Below are 17,908 nucleotides of genomic sequence, written 5' to 3' on the forward strand. Positions count from 1 at the left end.
GCCTTGAGCTGAAGAGCTCAAAGACAGCACCCCAGCCCAAAGTTCAAGACCCAGGACTGGCAAAAAAGTTTTCGTGGAGGCAGATGGTGTACAGCTGGGTGTGGGCACTGTGCAGTCCCTGCCCACGCCACAGGTCAGTCAGCTTGCTCACCTTGGCTGGATACCTAGCACCCAGACAAGCCTGCCGTGCAGCCTTACGCCAAGACCTGGCATGGGGGCTGGGGAGGGGTGCTGCGGGCTCTCACCACCTGGCGTCCATCTTGTAAACACCTTCGTGCCCAGAGGAGTCCTTCTCTCCAGTGTTTTTCCCACAAGAGAAGCGTCTTCTTCAAGATACCCTTGTTCAGTTCCCACAGCACATTAGGTTGCAGGCAGGCCCACAGGATGAGCTATCAGGCCGCTCCCTTCCTCCCCCCCCCCCCCTTTTGCTAAAAGTCACTGTTGGGGTGGGAGTATGGGGCTGCGTGCTTCGGGTCATTGGGCTCTGGGATCCTGGCTGTGGGTTCCCTCATGGTCTGATCTCTCAGGTGGAGTTCAGTGCCAGGGAAGCCTGGAGCCCCACAGGCTGGGGTCCCGCCGGGGCCTGAAGCTGAGCTCAGGTCCTGCACATAACAGAGGTCAGGCCTGGGCCCAGCATAGCCCTCAGAGCTCCGGGCTGCTGTCTCCTGACCACCCGCAGAGGGAGGGTAGAGCTTTCAAGCTAGAGTGGCCTCAGTGAATGCCTCCCTCCCTGCCCTCCCCCATTCTCCCTTACAATCCTGAGGGCTGCCACCTTGCATGTGGTTCCTCTAAGCTAGAGCTGAGGCTCTAGGGGCTGGGACTGGTTAGCAGAGCCTGTGCCCGCAGCTGCTCCCTGGACTGCCAGCCCCAGCCCGGGGCTGCTAGACAGCCTCATGTCCCTCCTGGAGTGTATGTGTGTCACAATTGAAATTGCTGTAGCCCAAGTGGCCTGGACCTTAAGTTCCTCCCAACCCCAGCCCCCCAGCACTTGGATTATAGGTGAGCACCACTATGCCTGTGGTTGGAACCAAGGTCTCAACTGCCCTGACCTTGCTTGGCTTTCTCCACTGGGTCGTACTCTACCGCTTCAGCCTTGCCTCCAGCCTGGCTTTGTGCCAGCTATTTTGCACATGGAGTCTTACGGGTTTTTCTAGCTGGGCAGACTTCCCCCTCCATCCTGTCTCCTGAGTATGAGCAATGGGTGTCTTGCTGCCTTTAAGTTTTTGAGGCCCAGGTACTTCCACGGGGCTCACTCAGCAGGCACACCCACCTGCCCACGCCTGGTCAGCACCCATGGGCCCAGCCCTATACCCCATGTGTGAGGTGGCTTGGTGTGATGGAGGGCGCGCGTACCCGGGTGGCTGAGCACTCGTGGGGAGTTGTCTGATGGGAAGGAGGTTCTTAGGACTTGAACTCTGGGCCTGCGCGCTGTCGCTCAGCTCTTCAGCTCAAGGCAAGTGCTCTACCACTTGAGCCACAGCCCCACTTCCAGCTTTCTGGTGGTTTATTGGAGCTGAATCTCATGGACTCTCCTGTCCAGGCTGGCTTCGAACCGCGATCTTCAGATCTCAGCTTCCTGAGTAGTTCCAGGATTACAGGCATGAGCCACCAGTGCCCCGCTTCCTACATTTTTTGGTTTGGCCAGTCCTGGAGCTTGAACTCACATCTTGGGCACTGTCCCTGAGCTTCTTTTGCTCAAGGCTAGTACTCTGCTACTTGAGCCACAGCGCCACTTCGGGCTTTTTCTGTGTATATGATTTTGAGGAATCGAACCCAGGGCTTGCTTCAGGTCTGCCACTGAGCCAGCCCTTTCCTAGATCTTTTATGTCTCAGGTATAAGGTGACAATCTACTCAGGAGGCTGAGATCTGAGGATCAGGGTTCAAAGCCAGCCCAGGCTGGAAAGTCCACGAGACTCTTATCTCCAATAAAAACCACCAGAAAACTGGAAGTGGTGCTGTGGGCTCAAGTGACTGAACACCAGCCGTGAGCCAAAGGAGCGGAGTTCAGGCCTGGAGGCTGGCCAAAAAAGAAAAAAAATACCCCCACAGGGAAGCAGGCATGGTAAAGGTGATTATAATAAAGATCAAAGGCAGGTATAGTTTAATGTATTTTAATAGCAAACTTACAGGAACAGCACAGAAGACAGACAACATTAAAAACATGAACTTGCATGTAGGACAACTCAGTTAGAAAAGTGGAGTGAACGGATGGAATCTACCAGTATGATAAAAATGCTACAAACACCATTTAGTTGCCATCAATAAGAAATTTACTTATTTTTAAAAAAATCCAAATGCTGGCATTGTCCAGAAAAATTTAACAGATTTATAATTGTTATAAAGTTGAACTGCTGAAACATTTTGACTTGCATTAATGCTTTATATCCCCACAGTTATATTAAAAATTCACACACAAATGAAAATGGAAAAACTGCCAATACCTGATTTCTGTCCCCTATTTTTCCACTGGCAATCATATACTTAGGTACCTTTTGACCCCATGGGAAAAAAAATCTAACATTCAGAACTACTGATAACAAGAAAAGGGGGGGGGATTTTGAGAATGAAATGCCTCCCATTTTAGTGGATTCTTAAGCACGTTCTCCACGTATGCGGCGTGCTAGCTGGATATCTTTTGGCATAATTGTCACACGTTTGGCATGGATAGCACACAGATTGGTATCTTCAAAAAGGCCAACGAGATAGGCCTCACTCGCCTCCTGCAACAAGAATAAAATTATGAATGATATTATTTTCAACAGTTAAGACTTTCTAAGTATGAGTTAAAATGGGACTTTGAACTCTGAGTTCAGCTGAGTACCAACACACATGCGTTTAGACAAGTATGTGGGCACACAGCCTTGAGCCAAAGGAATTCATAAGACCTGTTTCAAACACCACCCCTCCCGCAAACAACCTGTCAAAACTTGTCTATAAATTTTAAGGCAAATTGCAAATTTTATTAACCAAGGCACTTCCATTTCCCTAGTATACATAATATACATAAATATAGATGTATATGTAAAATACACACATGTATGCACAATTATATGGAAACAAGCTAGGTGGTGGCGGCTCATGCCTATAATCCTAGCTACTTAGGAGACTGAGATCTGAGGATCGTGGTTCAAAGCCAGCCTGGACAGGAAACCCCATGAGACTTCTATCTCCAGTAAACTACTCAGAAAAAAGCAGGAAGTAGACCACCATGGTTCAAGGAGTAGAGTGCTAGCCTTGATTACAGAGGCTCAGGGACAGCACCTGGGCCCTGAGGTCAAGAAGCCCCAGGATTGGCAAAAAATAAAGACTAGAAATGTCTCAAAATTCAGTGAACAACAGTGTCATCCTGGGTTAAACCCCAGCCATATCCCATTCTCCATAATCTTGCAGAATTATATCTAATCCCCTATTTTACCCAGCCCAGCTTTATTCTTATTCAATCTACGTATTTACCACAGCAGCGCTGGGGATTGAACCTATGACTTGAGCACATACGTACATACTAAGAGCTCTAAATCACTGAGCTACACCCGCAGCCCTAGCTTTTTTTGTTTTTGGTCCTGGGCGCTGTCCCTCAGCTCTTCAGCTCAAGGCTAGCAGCGCCCTGCCACTTGAGCCACAGCGCCACTTTCAGCTTTTTCTGCTTATGTGGTGCTGAGGAATCAAAATCAGGGCCTCAGATACGCACTCTACCACTGAGCCAACTTTCACAGCCCTATCATCTTTTACACCAATTTTATCACAAACATGCTTGTAAATCCTAGAATACATCACAGGTTGGTCTCACATTTACAAACTGTGACACACGGCTAAGAGATGTGCCCCTGCTACCTTCTAACAGAGAGGTGGGCTTCCGGTCCTTCTGTAGACATCTACCCACACCCACTCCTGGCTGAACTACTGAACCACCAGCACTTGACACTTGACAAATAATGCAGAACTCAAACCTATGTTAAAACACCTGCTTGCTCATGTTGAAGCCATTTTCTGTAAGTCTAACCTGACCTGGAACAGTTAAGTGGGAAATCAGACCTTCCTAAGTTCTGTTTAAAGCCTCTTTAGAGTAAGAGCTAGGATATGGCTGAGTGGTGGTATGCTTAGGAGTGCCTGAGGCTGTAGGGCTGAATCATCCCACCTTCATGATTCTGCAGTAAAACTATTCCAATTCTTGGAAATATCAACGGGAACACAAAGGCGCAATGCTTGTGTGCTCAACAAAGTGAACTCCAGAAAATGTAAAAAGGTGGCTTTGTCTTCGGGAGGGCAGGGCCAAGGGCACAGCAATGGAGGGACAAAGTGTGAGCGAATGCAGCAATGGTGCTCACTGCACACTGAAACCGTGAGTCAATGCACCTTGGGGGTGGGGAACAGAGGGAAAAACCGCGAGAGCCAAGCAATGGAAGGTCTGGGCACCCATAAAGGAATGTACTCACTACCTGATTTATGTAACTGTAAGCCCTCTGTCCATCGCCCTTATAATAATAAAAATAAACCTGGGTGCTGGTGGCCCATATGCCTGTAATCCTATCTTCTCAGAAGGCTAAGTTCTGAAGACAGAGGTTCACAGCCTACCCAGGCAGAAAAATCAGTGAGACGCTTATCTCCACCAGAAAAAAAATGAAGTGAAGCTGTGGCTCAAATGGGTAGAGCCCTAGCCTTGAGTGAAAAACTCAGGGACAGAGCCCAGGCCACAGTTCAAGCCCCAGAACCAGGAGGAAAACAACAAACACAAAAACAAAAAAAGAAAAACGCACTCACACAAAAAAAGGCTTACAGTGTTTGATGGGGAAGGGGTTTCGGGGCTGGGAACTGAACCCGAAGCCAGGCCTGGGGCCTGAGAGGCCCAGCACTCTGCCACCGAGCAGGATCTGCACCCCAGCACTCAGCATTGCTCTCAGGTTAACTATTGGTCAAAAGGAAATTAATCTCTTCTCTACCATCCACTCCAGTAAGCTACATTTACATTCATCCCTCTCCATCCCACAGTCCTTTGTCAGTCATCATTCCACTTCCGTTCACCTATGGTCTGAAAATATTAAATGGCAAGTTCCAGAAATAAAAACTTTTTAATCCTAGCTGTTCAGAAGGCTGAGTTCTAGGATCACGGTTCAAAGCTAGCCAAGGTAGTAAAGGCCATGTAGTAAAGGCCATGAGACTCTTATCTCCAAAAACCCACAGGAAATCGGAAGTGGTACTGTGGCTCAAGCGGTAGAGCGCTTGCCTTGCATGCATGAGGCCCTGGGTTTGATTCCTCAGCACCACATAAGCAAAAAGAAAAAAGCTGGAAGTGGTGCTGTGGCTCAAGTCGTAGAGAAACCTTGAGCTGAAGAGCTCAGAGACAGTGCCCAGGCCCCAAGTTCAAGTCCCCATGACCAACTAAAAAACAACAAAAAACACATACAGAAAAACTTGTAAGTAGGGCTGGGAAGATGGCTCAGTGGTAGAGTGCTTGCCTCGCATGCATGAAGCCCTGGGTTCGATTCCTCAGCACCACATACACAGAAAAAGCTGGAAGTGACGCTATAGCTCAAGTGGTAGAGCGCTAGTCTTGAGCTGAAGAGCTGAGGGACAGCGCCCAGGCCCAGAGTTCAAGCCCCACAACCCAAAAAACACACACAAAAACAACAACAACAACAAAAAACTTCTAAGTTTAGTGCTGTTTTAAGCATATTCCTGCTAACATAGTAATCCAAGAAAAAAAAATTAGCAACTTTTTACCAATCCTGGAAATCTTGGTAATACTTGATTAAGTAATAAATGATTAAGGAACTGAAGACAATGAGTTATTAAAAGAAAAGCTTTAAGTAACAGCAAAGGAAGATTTTTGGTTGTTGAATTTTCAGTAATTTCAACCCACTGAAAATTTAATGGATGCCTGTTTTTGGAATTCACCAATCAAAAGAGTTTAGACTAGCCATAGAAACAGCTCGGCCAATTATACTCCATGGTAGAATCCACCTATCAGCTCTTTCTCACATATGAAGCCAACGCCCAGCACAGCAACAGCAGCCCTGAAAACCCTCCAATGGAGTCTATGTGGATTCTGATGTACGTCTGCACTGGCGCCAGCAATCTGCACTTTTATCACTGCTTCTGGTGGAAGTGGTGGCTTTACCTTAGTTTGAGATACAGAGGGTCTGAAGAATGCCAACCACAACTTAAAATAGGTTAGGACATTGGCATTAATCACCTTCTATGCCCTGCGGAATATTTTTTAATTTTTATTTTTTTATTGTGAAACCTGCCAAATACCTTGTATTAGTTTCAAGTCTTTTCTTTCTTTTTGGTCGGTTGTGGGGCTTGAACTCTGGGCCTGGGCACTGTCCCCTCAGCTCTTCAGCTCAAGGCGAGTGCTCTACCACTTGAACCACAGCGCCACTTCCAGTTTTCTGGTGGTTTATTGGAGATAAGAGTCTCACAGATTTTCCTGCCCAGGCTGGCTTTGAACTGCGATCCTCAGTTCTCAGCCTCCTGAGTAGCTAGGATTACAGGCGTGAGCTACCAGCACCGGCTTTCATTTCACATTTTAATCTTGTGACCCTGGAGCTAAGAGTCTCTGAAATCTGTTATCAAACTCCCTTCAGACACCTTTTCTCCATACGTTAGAGACCCCATCACTTGTACCAGACTTCATATACACATATTTTGGCCAGTCCTGGGGCTTGAACTCAGGCCTGGACTCTGTTGTCCCTGAAGCTTCTTTTGCTCAAGGTGAGTACTCTACCATTTGAGCCACAGCACCACTTCCTGCTTTTTCTATGTGGTACTGAGGAATTGAACCCAGGGCTTCATGCATGATAGGCAAGCACTCTACCACTAAGCTACATTCCCAGCCCAAGAATTCATGACGTTTTAATACTGCTTGTTCTGCATCTATGTCTTTCGGTCTTGCACTCTCCAACACTGCTCTTAGTCTCACAACTGTTTCAAGTGTGACTCAAATACCCATCTTAATGTCCACAAAGCATGGTTTTTAATGCAGTGTTAAAAGAAACTTTTAAAGGTGCAGTGGGCATCGTTTTGGAATCAAATTATGATTTTGCCATATAACTGCAATGCTGGGAGTAACCTAATCTTTCCCACATCTCAACAGGAAGGTCAACTACCATCCCAGGCTTATGACTGCATCAAAACAGGCAAAAGTTTACAAGTGAACAGAAACCAGGCTTGTTTGCTGATATGGGGTCCTTCTGACCTCTTGGGAGAAGCAGTGAAGGAGACACGCAGACCATGGTCCTGATCACACAGGCAGCCACCACCAGGGCCTGCCCTGGAAACTCTTAAGGGGCTGCTTCCCTACATGCCCACCACTGTACCTGCAAAGCACCAATAGCTGCGCTCTGGAAGCGCAGATCTGTTTTGAAGTCCTGAGCAATTTCTCGCACCAGACGCTGGAAAGGGAGCTTGCGAATCAGAAGTTCTGTGGACTTCTGGTAGCGTCTAATTTCACGGAGCGCCACAGTACCAGGCCTTAAAACATTAACATTAAAAGGAATGGTTACCACACGTAAGAAAAAGTGGGCAGTTTAAAAAGAGAAATACATCAATTCTCCAAAAAGTCAAACCACGCACTACTCTTCAACCTCAATTGTCACCCGTTTATGACCTGAATACTCTAGACAAACGCCACCGCTGAGTTCCAGCACATCGCTACTTTCCCCTTTGAGCATGTCTGCGCACGGGACGGCCCACCCGTGCGGACCGTCACCGCCTGCGGTCGTTGAAACTCGGACTCTGGCAACAAAACACACCAACAGCGTAGACTCGTCTCAGGTGTGGCTTTGCCCGCGTCTGTCGGTGGGGCCCGCGCTCGGGGCCTGGCGCCGCGTGTGGGTGCTGGGGGTGGAGCCCAGGGCCCGCGCGTGCGGGCAGGCGCTGCCGAGGCCGCCGCCTCCGGGGGGGCCGCGTCCCCTCAACCCCACTTCCGCCCTCCAGGGCCGGCGTCCCGACCAGGCCTGAAGCCGGGAGGGGCCGGCGCTCTCCAGGAAGGGCCCCACGACCCTCCCCGCCGGCCGGCCGGGCTCCGCTCGCGCGTGTGGCGGCGCGTGCGCGCGCGTGCGTGCGTGCGTGCGCGTGCGCGGGGCGGCGGGCGGCCGCGTACCTGTAGCGGTGCGGCTTCTTCACCCCTCCGGTGGAGGGCGCGCTCTTGCGCGCGGCCTTGGTCGCCAGCTGCTTCCTGGGCGCCTTGCCCCCGGTGGACTTGCGGGCGGTCTGCTTGGTGCGAGCCATGGCGGAGCGGCCTCAACCCTGCGGCGTCGACCAGAGTCACCACGTGCGCCCGCGCGGCCTCCCCGCCACCTCGGGGCCGCCGGGGTTCCGGAGCCGTCCGCGCCCCGCCCTCGGGCCGAACGCCGGCCCGGGACCCCGGCGGCGGCGGCCTTCCCCCGGCTCCCGTCAGGCCGAGCCGGGGCGCCCGGCCCGCACGCAGGCCGCAGAAACCCCGGGCCGCCCGCGGGCCGGAACGCATCCCCGGCCCGTGCCCTCGCCGCACCCGGGCCGGAGGCGCCGGGAAACGAGCCGCGAGCGCCCACAAAGCCGCCCTCGCGGGCCCGCGCCCGCCCCGGTGGGCGCCCGGCCCAACCGCACCGCCCAAACTTTCGGTTCGGCCTCGGGACCGCCCGCCACCGCCGGCCCCGATCCCCGGCCCGGCCCGGCCCGGCGGCGCGCGGATCCAGAACCACCAAAATGCAAACCATCGCCGGCGCAGCCGCCCCGGCCCCCGAATCCCCGGGCCCGGCCCCGATCCCCCATCCCCGGCCCGGCCCGCGATCCCCTCCCCGGCCCTATCCCGATCCCCGGCCCGGCCCCATCCCGATCCCCGGCCCGGCCCCATCCCGATCCCCGGCCCGGCCCCATCCCGATCCCCGGCCCGGCCCCCGATCCCCGGCCCGGCCCCCGATCCCCTCCCCGGCCCGATCCCAATCCCCGGCCCGATCCTTATCCCCGGCCCGGCCCCCGATCCCCTCCCCGTTCCCGGCCCGATCCCAATCCCCGGCCCGGCCCTCGATCCCTTCCCCGACCGGATCCCGATCCCCTTCCCGGCCCGATTCCCGGCCCGGCCCCGGCCCGATCTCGATCCCCGGCCCGGCCCCCGCCGCGCCGCTCCCGTCGCAGAAGTTTCTGCATTTCCAGCGCGTCAAGTTTCCGTCCCTCGGAAGGGAGCGCGGCCCCCAGAGGACGGCCCCCCCGGCGGCGAGGCGACGCGGGCAAACATGGTCGGTCCCGGCGCGCAGACAAGATGGTGAAGCTCGCAGCCGCGGCGGGCGGCGGGCGGCGGCGGGCGCCTCTCCCGGGCGAGCGGCGGCCGTTCCGCCGCGTTCCCGCCCGAAAGCCGGGGCCCGGGGCGGGGCGGCGGCCGAGGCCCGCGCGGGCGGCGGCGGGAGCCGGGGCCGCTCAACCGAAGAAAGGGCGAGGGAGCGGGCGGGAGCGGGCGGGAGCGCGGCGCGGGGCGCGGGGGGCGCGGGGGGCGCGGGCCGCCGCCGCCGCCGCCGGGGAGGCGGCCAACTCACTCCCGCCCCCATCTCCGGGCCAGAAAGTTTTCGGGGCCGCCCCGGAGTGTCGCCCCCGGCCCGACGCAGGGCCCGGGGCGAGCGGGCCCGGCCCGGGGAGGCCGGGAGCCGGCCGACGCGGAAACTCACCCCCCTTCTCCTTCGGCTGGAGCTCGGCGAACGAGAGGCGGCGCTGGCGTCGGAGAGCGGCGCTGGCGCGGCGGCGGCTGCGAACACAATTGAAAGATGGCTGACACCGAGGCTGTCCCCCTCTGGCGGCGCCCCGCCCCCCTCGCGCGCCAGCCAATCACACACAATGGAGGGAAGGCTCGGCCCCGCCCCCGGCCCGCGCGCCCCGCCCCGGCCCGCCCCCCGCGCGCCCGTTCGCCGGCGCGCGCTCGCCCCTCCCCCGCGCGCCGCCCTGCGCAGTGTGTGTACAAACACAAAGACACGCTGAGGGCCGGGGGCGGCCGCCGCCGCGCGCCCGCCGCGCGCCCGCCCCGCCCCCGCCGCCCGCCCCCGCCGCCGCCGCGGGGCGGTGTGTGTACAAACACAAAGACACGCTGAGGGCCGGGCCGCCCCCGCCGCCCCCGCCGCCGAGTTCGGGCCGCTAGGCAGGGGCGGGGAGGGGAGGGCGCAGCGGGCGTGGGGGGGGGGCGCGCCCCCGCGGGGCCCCGGAGCGCGGCGGGGCGTGGGGGGGCGCCGGCGGGGCGCGCGGGCGCGGGGCTGGGGCCTCCCGCGCCCTCCCGGCGGAGCGGGGCCCGCGGGGCCGCCCGGCCGCAAAATGGCTGCGCGTGAGCCTCGCAGGCCGGGCGCCGGCTCACGGCGGGCCGGGCGGACGCGGGGCCCGGGGCGGCCTCGCGGGAGCGCCCGCGTCCGGCCCGCCCGGAGGCCGGCTCGGGGCGTCCGCGGGCGGAGGAGCGGGGGCCGGGCCGGGCGGGAGGGGCGGGCGAGGCCCGCGGAGCGCCCGCGCCTCACCGGCACGGCCCGGCCCCCCGCGCCGCGTCCCCGCCCCCCCCCCCGCGCGCGCTCCGCTCCGGTCCAGGACGCACGCGCGGCGGGCCCGGGCCCCGGGGTCGAGCGCGCAGCGCGGGCTCTGGGTTCCAGGCCGGCCTGAGCCCGAGCCTCGCTCCGGCCGCCGAGCCGAGCCCTCCGCAGCCAACGACTGTGTGACGGAAAGAGCGCAGAGTTCCCATCCCGGACGGCCTCGGTCGGACCCCATCTCTGCCGTGGAAACAACGCTGACCGAGGCTAAGAGACGGTTCTAGAAGGACGGCCTGAGCGCCCGAGGAGGTAACGCTGATCGCTCCCCTTTCTCATTGATAAAATGTGCAGCGCCGGTGGCTCACGCCTGTCATCGCGGCTCCTCCGGAGGCTGAGATCTGAGGATCACGGTTCGAAGCCAGCCCGGGCAGGAAAGTCCGTGAGACTCTTATCGCCAATAAACCACCAGAAAACCAGAAGTGGGGCTGATGCTCAAACGGTAGAACTGAAGAGCCCAGGGACAGCTCCCAGGCCCAGAGTTCAAGCCCCAGGACCGACGAAACAACAACAAATAAAAAGGGTAAGGGAGGCCTTCCAGCCAGACACTGTGGCTCACACCTATAATCTTAGCTCCTCAGGAGGCTGCTGTCTGTGGATCAAAGATTGAAGACTGCCAGGGCAGAAAAGTCCGTGAGACTCCTATCTCCAATAAACTACTCAGAAAAAGCCGGAAGTGGCACTGTGGCTCAAGTGGTAGAGTGCTAGCCTTAAGCACAAAGAGACTCAGGGACAGTGCCCAGGTCCTGAGTTCAAGCCCTACCACCACCAACAGCAACAACAGAAAGCTCAGAGATAGTGCCCAGGCCTTGAGTTCAAGCCTCAGACTGGAACAAAAACAAAAATTTAGAGACTCTCATTGTCTTTTTTTTTTTTTCATGGGGTTTGACCTCTGGGCCTGGGTGCTGTCCCTCAGCTCTTCAGCTCAAGGCTAGTGTACTACAACTTGAGCCACAGTGCCATTTCCAGATTTCTGGTGGTTAATTGGATATAAGAGTCTCACAGACGCTCTAGTTCAGGCTGGCTTTGAATCTCCATCCTAAGATATCAGCCTCCTAAGTAGCTAGCATTACAGGTGTGAGCTACTGACACCCACTAAGGTGCTGCTTTTTAAATTTTTTATTGTTTTTATTTTGTCAATCATAGGGTTTGAACTCAGGGCCTGGACACGTTCCTGAGCTCTTCTGCTCAAGCCTAGTGCTCTACCACTAGGACCCACAGCTCCACTTCCAGTTTTTGAGTGGTTAATTGGAGATAAGAGTATCCCAAGGACACTTCTGCCCTGCTGACTTTGATCTCAGATTATCCTCAGATCTCAGTCTCCTGAGTAGTTAGGTTTTGTTGTTGTTGTTGTTATAAAGGTGGTGTACCGAGGGGTTATAGTTATGTCAGATAATGAGTATGTTTCTTTTTGGACGGTGTCACCCCTTCCATCTCTCCCAGTTTTTCCCTCCCAGCCCCACCCACAAGTTGTTTTTTTTTTTGTTTTTTTCAGCGTAGTGTCTAGTGAATACTGCTGCTGCATTTGTTCCTGGATGCTGCTTTTTCTCAAGGCTAGTGATCGCCCACTTAAGCACACCTCCTCTTCCAGCTTTTTTTTTTTGTAATTTTTACTTTTTCCTTTATTAGCAACTTTTGATACTTTTTTAGAGTTTGGTTCCCAGAGGGCATTTTTTAAAAATAAATCTTGAAGCTGCATGTCTGTCAAGTGTGGCAGACTCTTTCTTGACTGCTACGCCTTGACGGTTCATGTATACCCAGATTCTTTCATCTCACTGATTCTTGCTTTACTAGCTATTCTTTAGGATAACTCCTAGGATTGCCAGATAAGCCCAAAAAATTGAATTTAATGTGTATGCAGGAACTAAATCCACTTCTGCTTATTGTAATGGGTCCAACTTCTGAAAGAATTCATTTCTAGATACAGACATCATGGTCTTCAGCATCTCATCCACAGCACCAGTGGAGTTTTCAAACGTTGATAAATCCTTGTGAATTTCTACTGGTTACTTCATTAATTTTTTCACCTGCCATTATGTTCATCTCAGTGCCTTGGACCCCTGTCTCCTAGAAAGCGGGCAAAGCTCTTCCAGCTTTTTGCTGGTTCATTGGAGATAATAAATTGGCTTTGAACCACAATCCTTAAATCTCAGTCTCCTGAGTAACTAGGATTATAGGCATGAGCTACCAGTGCCAGGCCCCTTGGTTGGTTTGTGGTTTAGACTGTGAACTTGGTGCTAGTAGGGCTGTGTGTGATGTTTCATACATCAGTTTACATCATACCCACCAGACAATAAATACCTGATGGATGAGTAAGCAAAAAGTGGCAATACTTTATCAAGTCATCACTCAAGGATGCACTTTGCAGGGTATCCAGATCTGGAAAAAATGTACCTCCTGGAGTGGATGAGCTTACTGGGTGTCTCTTATCACCAAGTGGGAAAAAGGCATGGGTTCATTTGACTAGAACTATCTTACCATTAGTGTTTATTAATTTGGAGTAGCTATTAGTGATGGACGATTCTGATCTTGTCTTTCTTCCTTTTTCAAGCAACTTTGGCATTGCACCTGGGCTGTTTCTGTAAGTCAGAGATGCTCCTGGGAGATGCAGGAGTCCTCCAGCCCAGTGCACTGGGGAGGTGTGGCTCTATCCTGAGGAGAGAGTACAGAAAGCCTAAGTGCTCTTCCAACTGTGAGAGGCAGAGCAACACAAGGAGCCAGTGAGCCGTGCGCGCCAAAGGGACCGGTGCAACTTCTTGGTGTGGGTTTCAGACAGAATCCCAGACACTCCCCAGCCCCTCTGCAAACTCTTAGCATAATCATACTGACGCTTCTCTCTTCTTTTTTTCTTTTCTTTTTTTGACACAGTGTCTGTCAGCCTGGAACTAGCTAAATTGTTCAGACTGGCCTCAAATTCATGATCCTTCTGTTTTAGTCTCTGGATTGCTAGGATTACTTGTTTGGGTCATTGCCAGTTATTTCTGGAGATAAAACTCAGGATCTCAGAGGCTCGGAAGGTGGCTCAGTGGTAGAGTGCTTGCCTTGCATGCCTGAGGCCCTGGGTTCAATTCTTCAGCACCACATAAGCAAAAAGAAAAAAGTCGGAAGTGGCGCTGTGGCCCAAGTGGTAGAGCGCTAGCCTTGAGCTGAAGAGCTGAGGGACAGCGCCCAGGCCCAGAGTTTAGGCCCCATGACCAGACCAAAAAAAAAAAAAAAACAAAAAAAACAAGAACCTCAGGATCTCAACACATGCCAGGCAAAAATCTCTACTACTAGCTGAATGCTGGTGACTGTAATCCAGCTACTTAGGAGGTGGGGATCGGAGGATTGAGGTTCAAAGCCAGCCCACGCAGAAAAGTCTGTCAGACTCTTATCTACACTTATCTACCCAAAAAGCTGGAAGCCAAGCTGTGTGACTCAAATGGTAGATGGATAACCTTGAGCACAAAAGATCAGAGACAGGGCTGGGAAGGTGGCTCAGTGGTGGAGCGCTTCCCTTGCATGCATGAAGCCTTGGGTTCGATTCCTCAGCACCACATAAACAGAAAAGGCCAGAAGTGGCGCTGTGGCTCAAGTGGTAGAGCGCTAGCCTTAAGCTGAAGAGCTGAGGGACAGCGCCCAGGCCCAGAGTTCAAGCCCCAGGACTGACCAAAAAAAAAAAAAAAATCAGAAAGCACCCAGGTCCTGATTTAACCCCAGGCACCACAGAGCAAATCTCTACTACTGAAATTGATGCTTTTTAAAGGATATGGGACAAAACTGGAGTTTGCACTCAGGGTCTCATGCTTGCTGGGCTGGTGTTCTACCATACCTGTAGACCTGTTTTTGGTTTTGTTTTTTGCTTTGTTTATTTTGATACAGAATCTGAATTTTCTGTCAGGGCTGACCTAGACTGTGATCTTTCCACTCTCAGCCTCCTGAGCAGTTAGGATTGTGGATGTGAACCATTGGCACTGGGCAGTGCTTCTTAAGTATGAAGAGATGGGTAAAATTCAGAAAAAAAGGCCAGACACCACTGGCTCATTCATGTAATCCTAGATACTGAGAGGCTGAGAACTGGAAGATTGTAGTTCAGTACCAACTCAGGCAGAAAAAATGTGCAAGATTCCCTTCTCTAGCAAATAGCTGAGCTCGAAGCGTATAACTCAGGTGGTAGAGCACAAGACATAAGCAGAACAAAAACAAAACCCACAAGTGAGAGCGCAAGGCCCTGAGTTCAGGCCTTGGGATGGAAGGAGACAAAAAAATTTTTTAAGGTTATCTCTATTTGTTTTATTTTTGTAGGTCCTGGGGCTTGAACTCACTGCCTGGGTGCTGTCCCTGAACTTCTTTTGCTCAAGCAAATGCTCTTGGACTTGAGCTACAGTGCCACTTCCAGCTTTTTCTGAGTCATTTTTGGAGATAAGAATCTCATGGACTTTTCTCCCAGAGCTGGCTTCAAACCATAATCCTCAGTTCTCAGCCTCCTGAGTAGCTAGGATTACAGGTGTGAGCCATTGGTGCCTGGCAGGTCCTCTCTTTTTAAAAATGTGCATGCTCTTACCCAAGAGCCAAATTAACTGCCCAAGTTCAAGGAAAACAGAGTTCTGCTAGTATTATGGTTCAGAGGTATAGAGAGCCCTTGTCTAGCATGTGCCAGACCCTGCGTTTTATCCCTGACAATACACAAAGCAAGGTTCAATAAGTATTAACTCAAAATGCCAGAAATCTGAAACATGGAGTGGGGGGGGGCAACAAGGAGGATACAAATGGAGGGAGGAGGGTGAGTAAATACAGCTATTGTGTGCAGTGCATATTATGTAAGAACTAAACTAACAGGATGGGGAAATGGGGGAAGAATGATGGACTGGATCACAACCTGACTTCTGGAATTGAAACTCCTTGGTAGGGATACTAATTTAAAAAAAAAAAAAAAAAAAGCCTTGGGGCTGGGAAGGTGGCTCAGTGGTTGAGCGCTTGCCTTGCATGCCTGAGGCCCTGGGTTCGATTCCTCAGCACCATATAAGCAAAAAGAAAAAAGCCGGAAGTGGCGCTGTGGCTCAAGTGGTAGAGCGCTAGCCTTGATCTGAAGAGCTGAGGGACAGCGCCCAGGCCCAGAGTTCAGGCCCCATGACCGGACCCAAAAAAAAAAGAGCCTTAAGTTTTCTCCTAGGAAAAGGAGGAATTCTGTTTACGTGCTTGGTGGAGTTTAGAACGATGCTACGCCACAGAGGTCATCTGTCTAAGGGAGAATTTGAGTTACCTGGGCCCAAACCACCCAGGAAGACTTTGGAGGTCCTCCTGCTGCGGGCTCTTAAGTAATGGGATGTGCTGTGGGAGTTTTACAGTTTTAAATGATGTGAACGCAGTTTCTACCAAGATGAACAAAACTCTGTAGCCAGGGGTACTGGTGCACACCTACAATCCCTAGCTATACACATGGAGGACCAAGTCACAAATAACAACAACAGTAATAATAATAATGGTACTATTGGCTCATGCCTGCAATCCTAGCAACTCAGGAGGCTGAGAACTGAGGATCATGGCTCAAAGCCAGCCCAGGCAGAAAATCCATGAGACTCATCTCCAATTAACCACCAGAAAACCAGAAGTGGAGCTGTATCTCAAAGTGGTAGAATGTTAGCCTTAAGCAAAAAGAGCCCAGAGACTGTACCCAGGCCCTGAATGCAGGTCCCATGACTGACAAAAACATAGTAATACTGAAAAAAGGGCTGGGAATGTTGCTTCGTGCTGAGTCAGCGGGGAGAGGGTGAGGATGGCAGAGTCGCACTTTTCACAGGAATAAGCTACAGCAAATGAGGGACATGGTCCACATGGGCTTGCGCATCAGAGAGGAGGCCTGGACGTGGGCGAGGGGAAGGCACTGTGGGCGGGCGGAAGTGTAATTGGGTTTTCGCCTGTGAACATGGTATCAGAGCAGGGTGAATATTGCATATAAGAAGAGGTACAACAGAAGGCAAAAATAACCTCACAGGAAGATCATAGGAACACACAGTCTTTACACATAAATACTCCTTGTCCAGGGCTGGGGTGTAGCTTACTTGCTAGCACGCTTGAGACCCTGGGCCCCACCTTCCCTCCCCACCATAGCACCAAGTACCAAACAGAATTGTTGTCATTTTGCCTCCCTAATTAATCCAGTTACTTGAGCTGATTATTTGGCAAAGAGGGTCTAATGAATCTTTTGTCAAATTCCAGACCCTCAGCTTTTGGTACTTAGCAATAATAAACATTGGTAATGTTTACTAAACGTATGTGGACTGCCAGGCACTATGCAGAATGTATCAGAAATATTTCCTATTTCCTTTTTTTTTTTGGTCGGTCATGGGGCTTGAACTCTGGGCCTAGGCGCTGTCCCTGGGCTCTTCAGCCCAGCACTCTACCACTTGAGCTCCAGTGTCACTTCGGTTTTCTAGTGGTTTATTTTAGTGGTTTATTGGAGATAAGAGTCTCACGGACTTTCTTGCCTGGGCTGGCTTTGAACCTTGATGCTCAGATCTCAGCCTCCTGAGTAGCTAGGATTACAAGTGTGAACCACCAGCACCCGGCAGAAATATTTCCTAAGTGCTAACAGTGTCTATTTTATTCCTTTGACAGATGAGGAAACAGACTTAAGACAGGCCAGGAGCTGAGCCAGGCCTGCAGCAGCCTGCTCACTAGCCCCCACATGCTGCCCAGTGGACCCAGCCCAGGCTGGACAAAGATTTGCCCTGGATTGTTAGTAGAAATTTATTTATAAGTCAGGCACTGGTGGCTCACCCCTGTACTCCTAACCACTCTGGAGGCTGAGATCTGAGAATTGCAATTAGAAATCAGCCTGGTCAGGAAAGTCTTTGAGACTTATCTCCAATTAATCTCAGAAAAAGTGAAAGTGGTTCTGTGGCTCAAGAGGCAGAGTGCTAACCTTGGCAAAAGGAGCTCAGGGACAGTGCCCAGGGCCAGAGTTCAAGCCCTAGGACTGAAAAAAAAAAATCTTTAAAATGACCACATATAATAACATATTTACCTGTTGAGAACTTGTAGAGCTGGATGCTGGTGTCTCACACCTATAATCCACTCACTCAGGAGACCCAGATGTGAGGACCAAGGTTCAGTGGGAAGCCAAATCTTTGGGACTGGTCTCTAATTAAAAAGCAAAAAGGGGACTGGGAAGGTGGCTCAGTGGTAGAGTGCTTGCCTTGCATGCATGAGACCTTGGATTTGATTCCTCAGCACCACATAAGCAGAAAAAGCCAGAAGTGGTGCTGTGGCTCAGGTTGGTAGAGCGCTAGCCTTGAGCTGAAGAGCTGAGGGACAGCGCCCACGTCCAAAGTTCAAGCCCCACAACTGACAAAAAAAATTTTTTTTAAAGATTAAAAAAAAAAAGCTGAAACTAGAG

At 52.5% G+C, this 17,908-nt stretch overlaps 1 protein-coding gene across 1 annotated transcript; it reads right to left on the reverse strand.

Annotated features, from left to right (window-relative positions):
- Positions 1-2,096: 2,096 nt before the first annotated feature.
- H3-3a (H3.3 histone A) lies at positions 2,097-9,744 on the reverse strand. The gene is made up of 4 exons (XM_070023225.1): positions 9,640-9,744; positions 8,103-8,248; positions 7,318-7,471; positions 2,097-2,721 (listed from the first exon to the last, which is right to left on the reverse strand). The coding sequence occupies exons 2-4, from the start codon at positions 8,228-8,230 to the stop codon at positions 2,593-2,595; spliced, it is 411 nt and encodes a 136-aa protein (XP_069879326.1). The 5' UTR covers positions 8,231-8,248; positions 9,640-9,744; the 3' UTR covers positions 2,097-2,592.
- Between the last annotated feature and the right edge of the window lie 8,164 nt (positions 9,745-17,908).

This window comes from Dipodomys merriami, unplaced genomic scaffold, assembly GCF_024711535.1.
Source record: "Dipodomys merriami isolate MVZ:Mamm:240054 unplaced genomic scaffold, mDipMer1.0.p SCAF_158, whole genome shotgun sequence".
Classification (NCBI taxonomy): Eukaryota; Metazoa; Chordata; class Mammalia; order Rodentia; family Heteromyidae; genus Dipodomys; species Dipodomys merriami.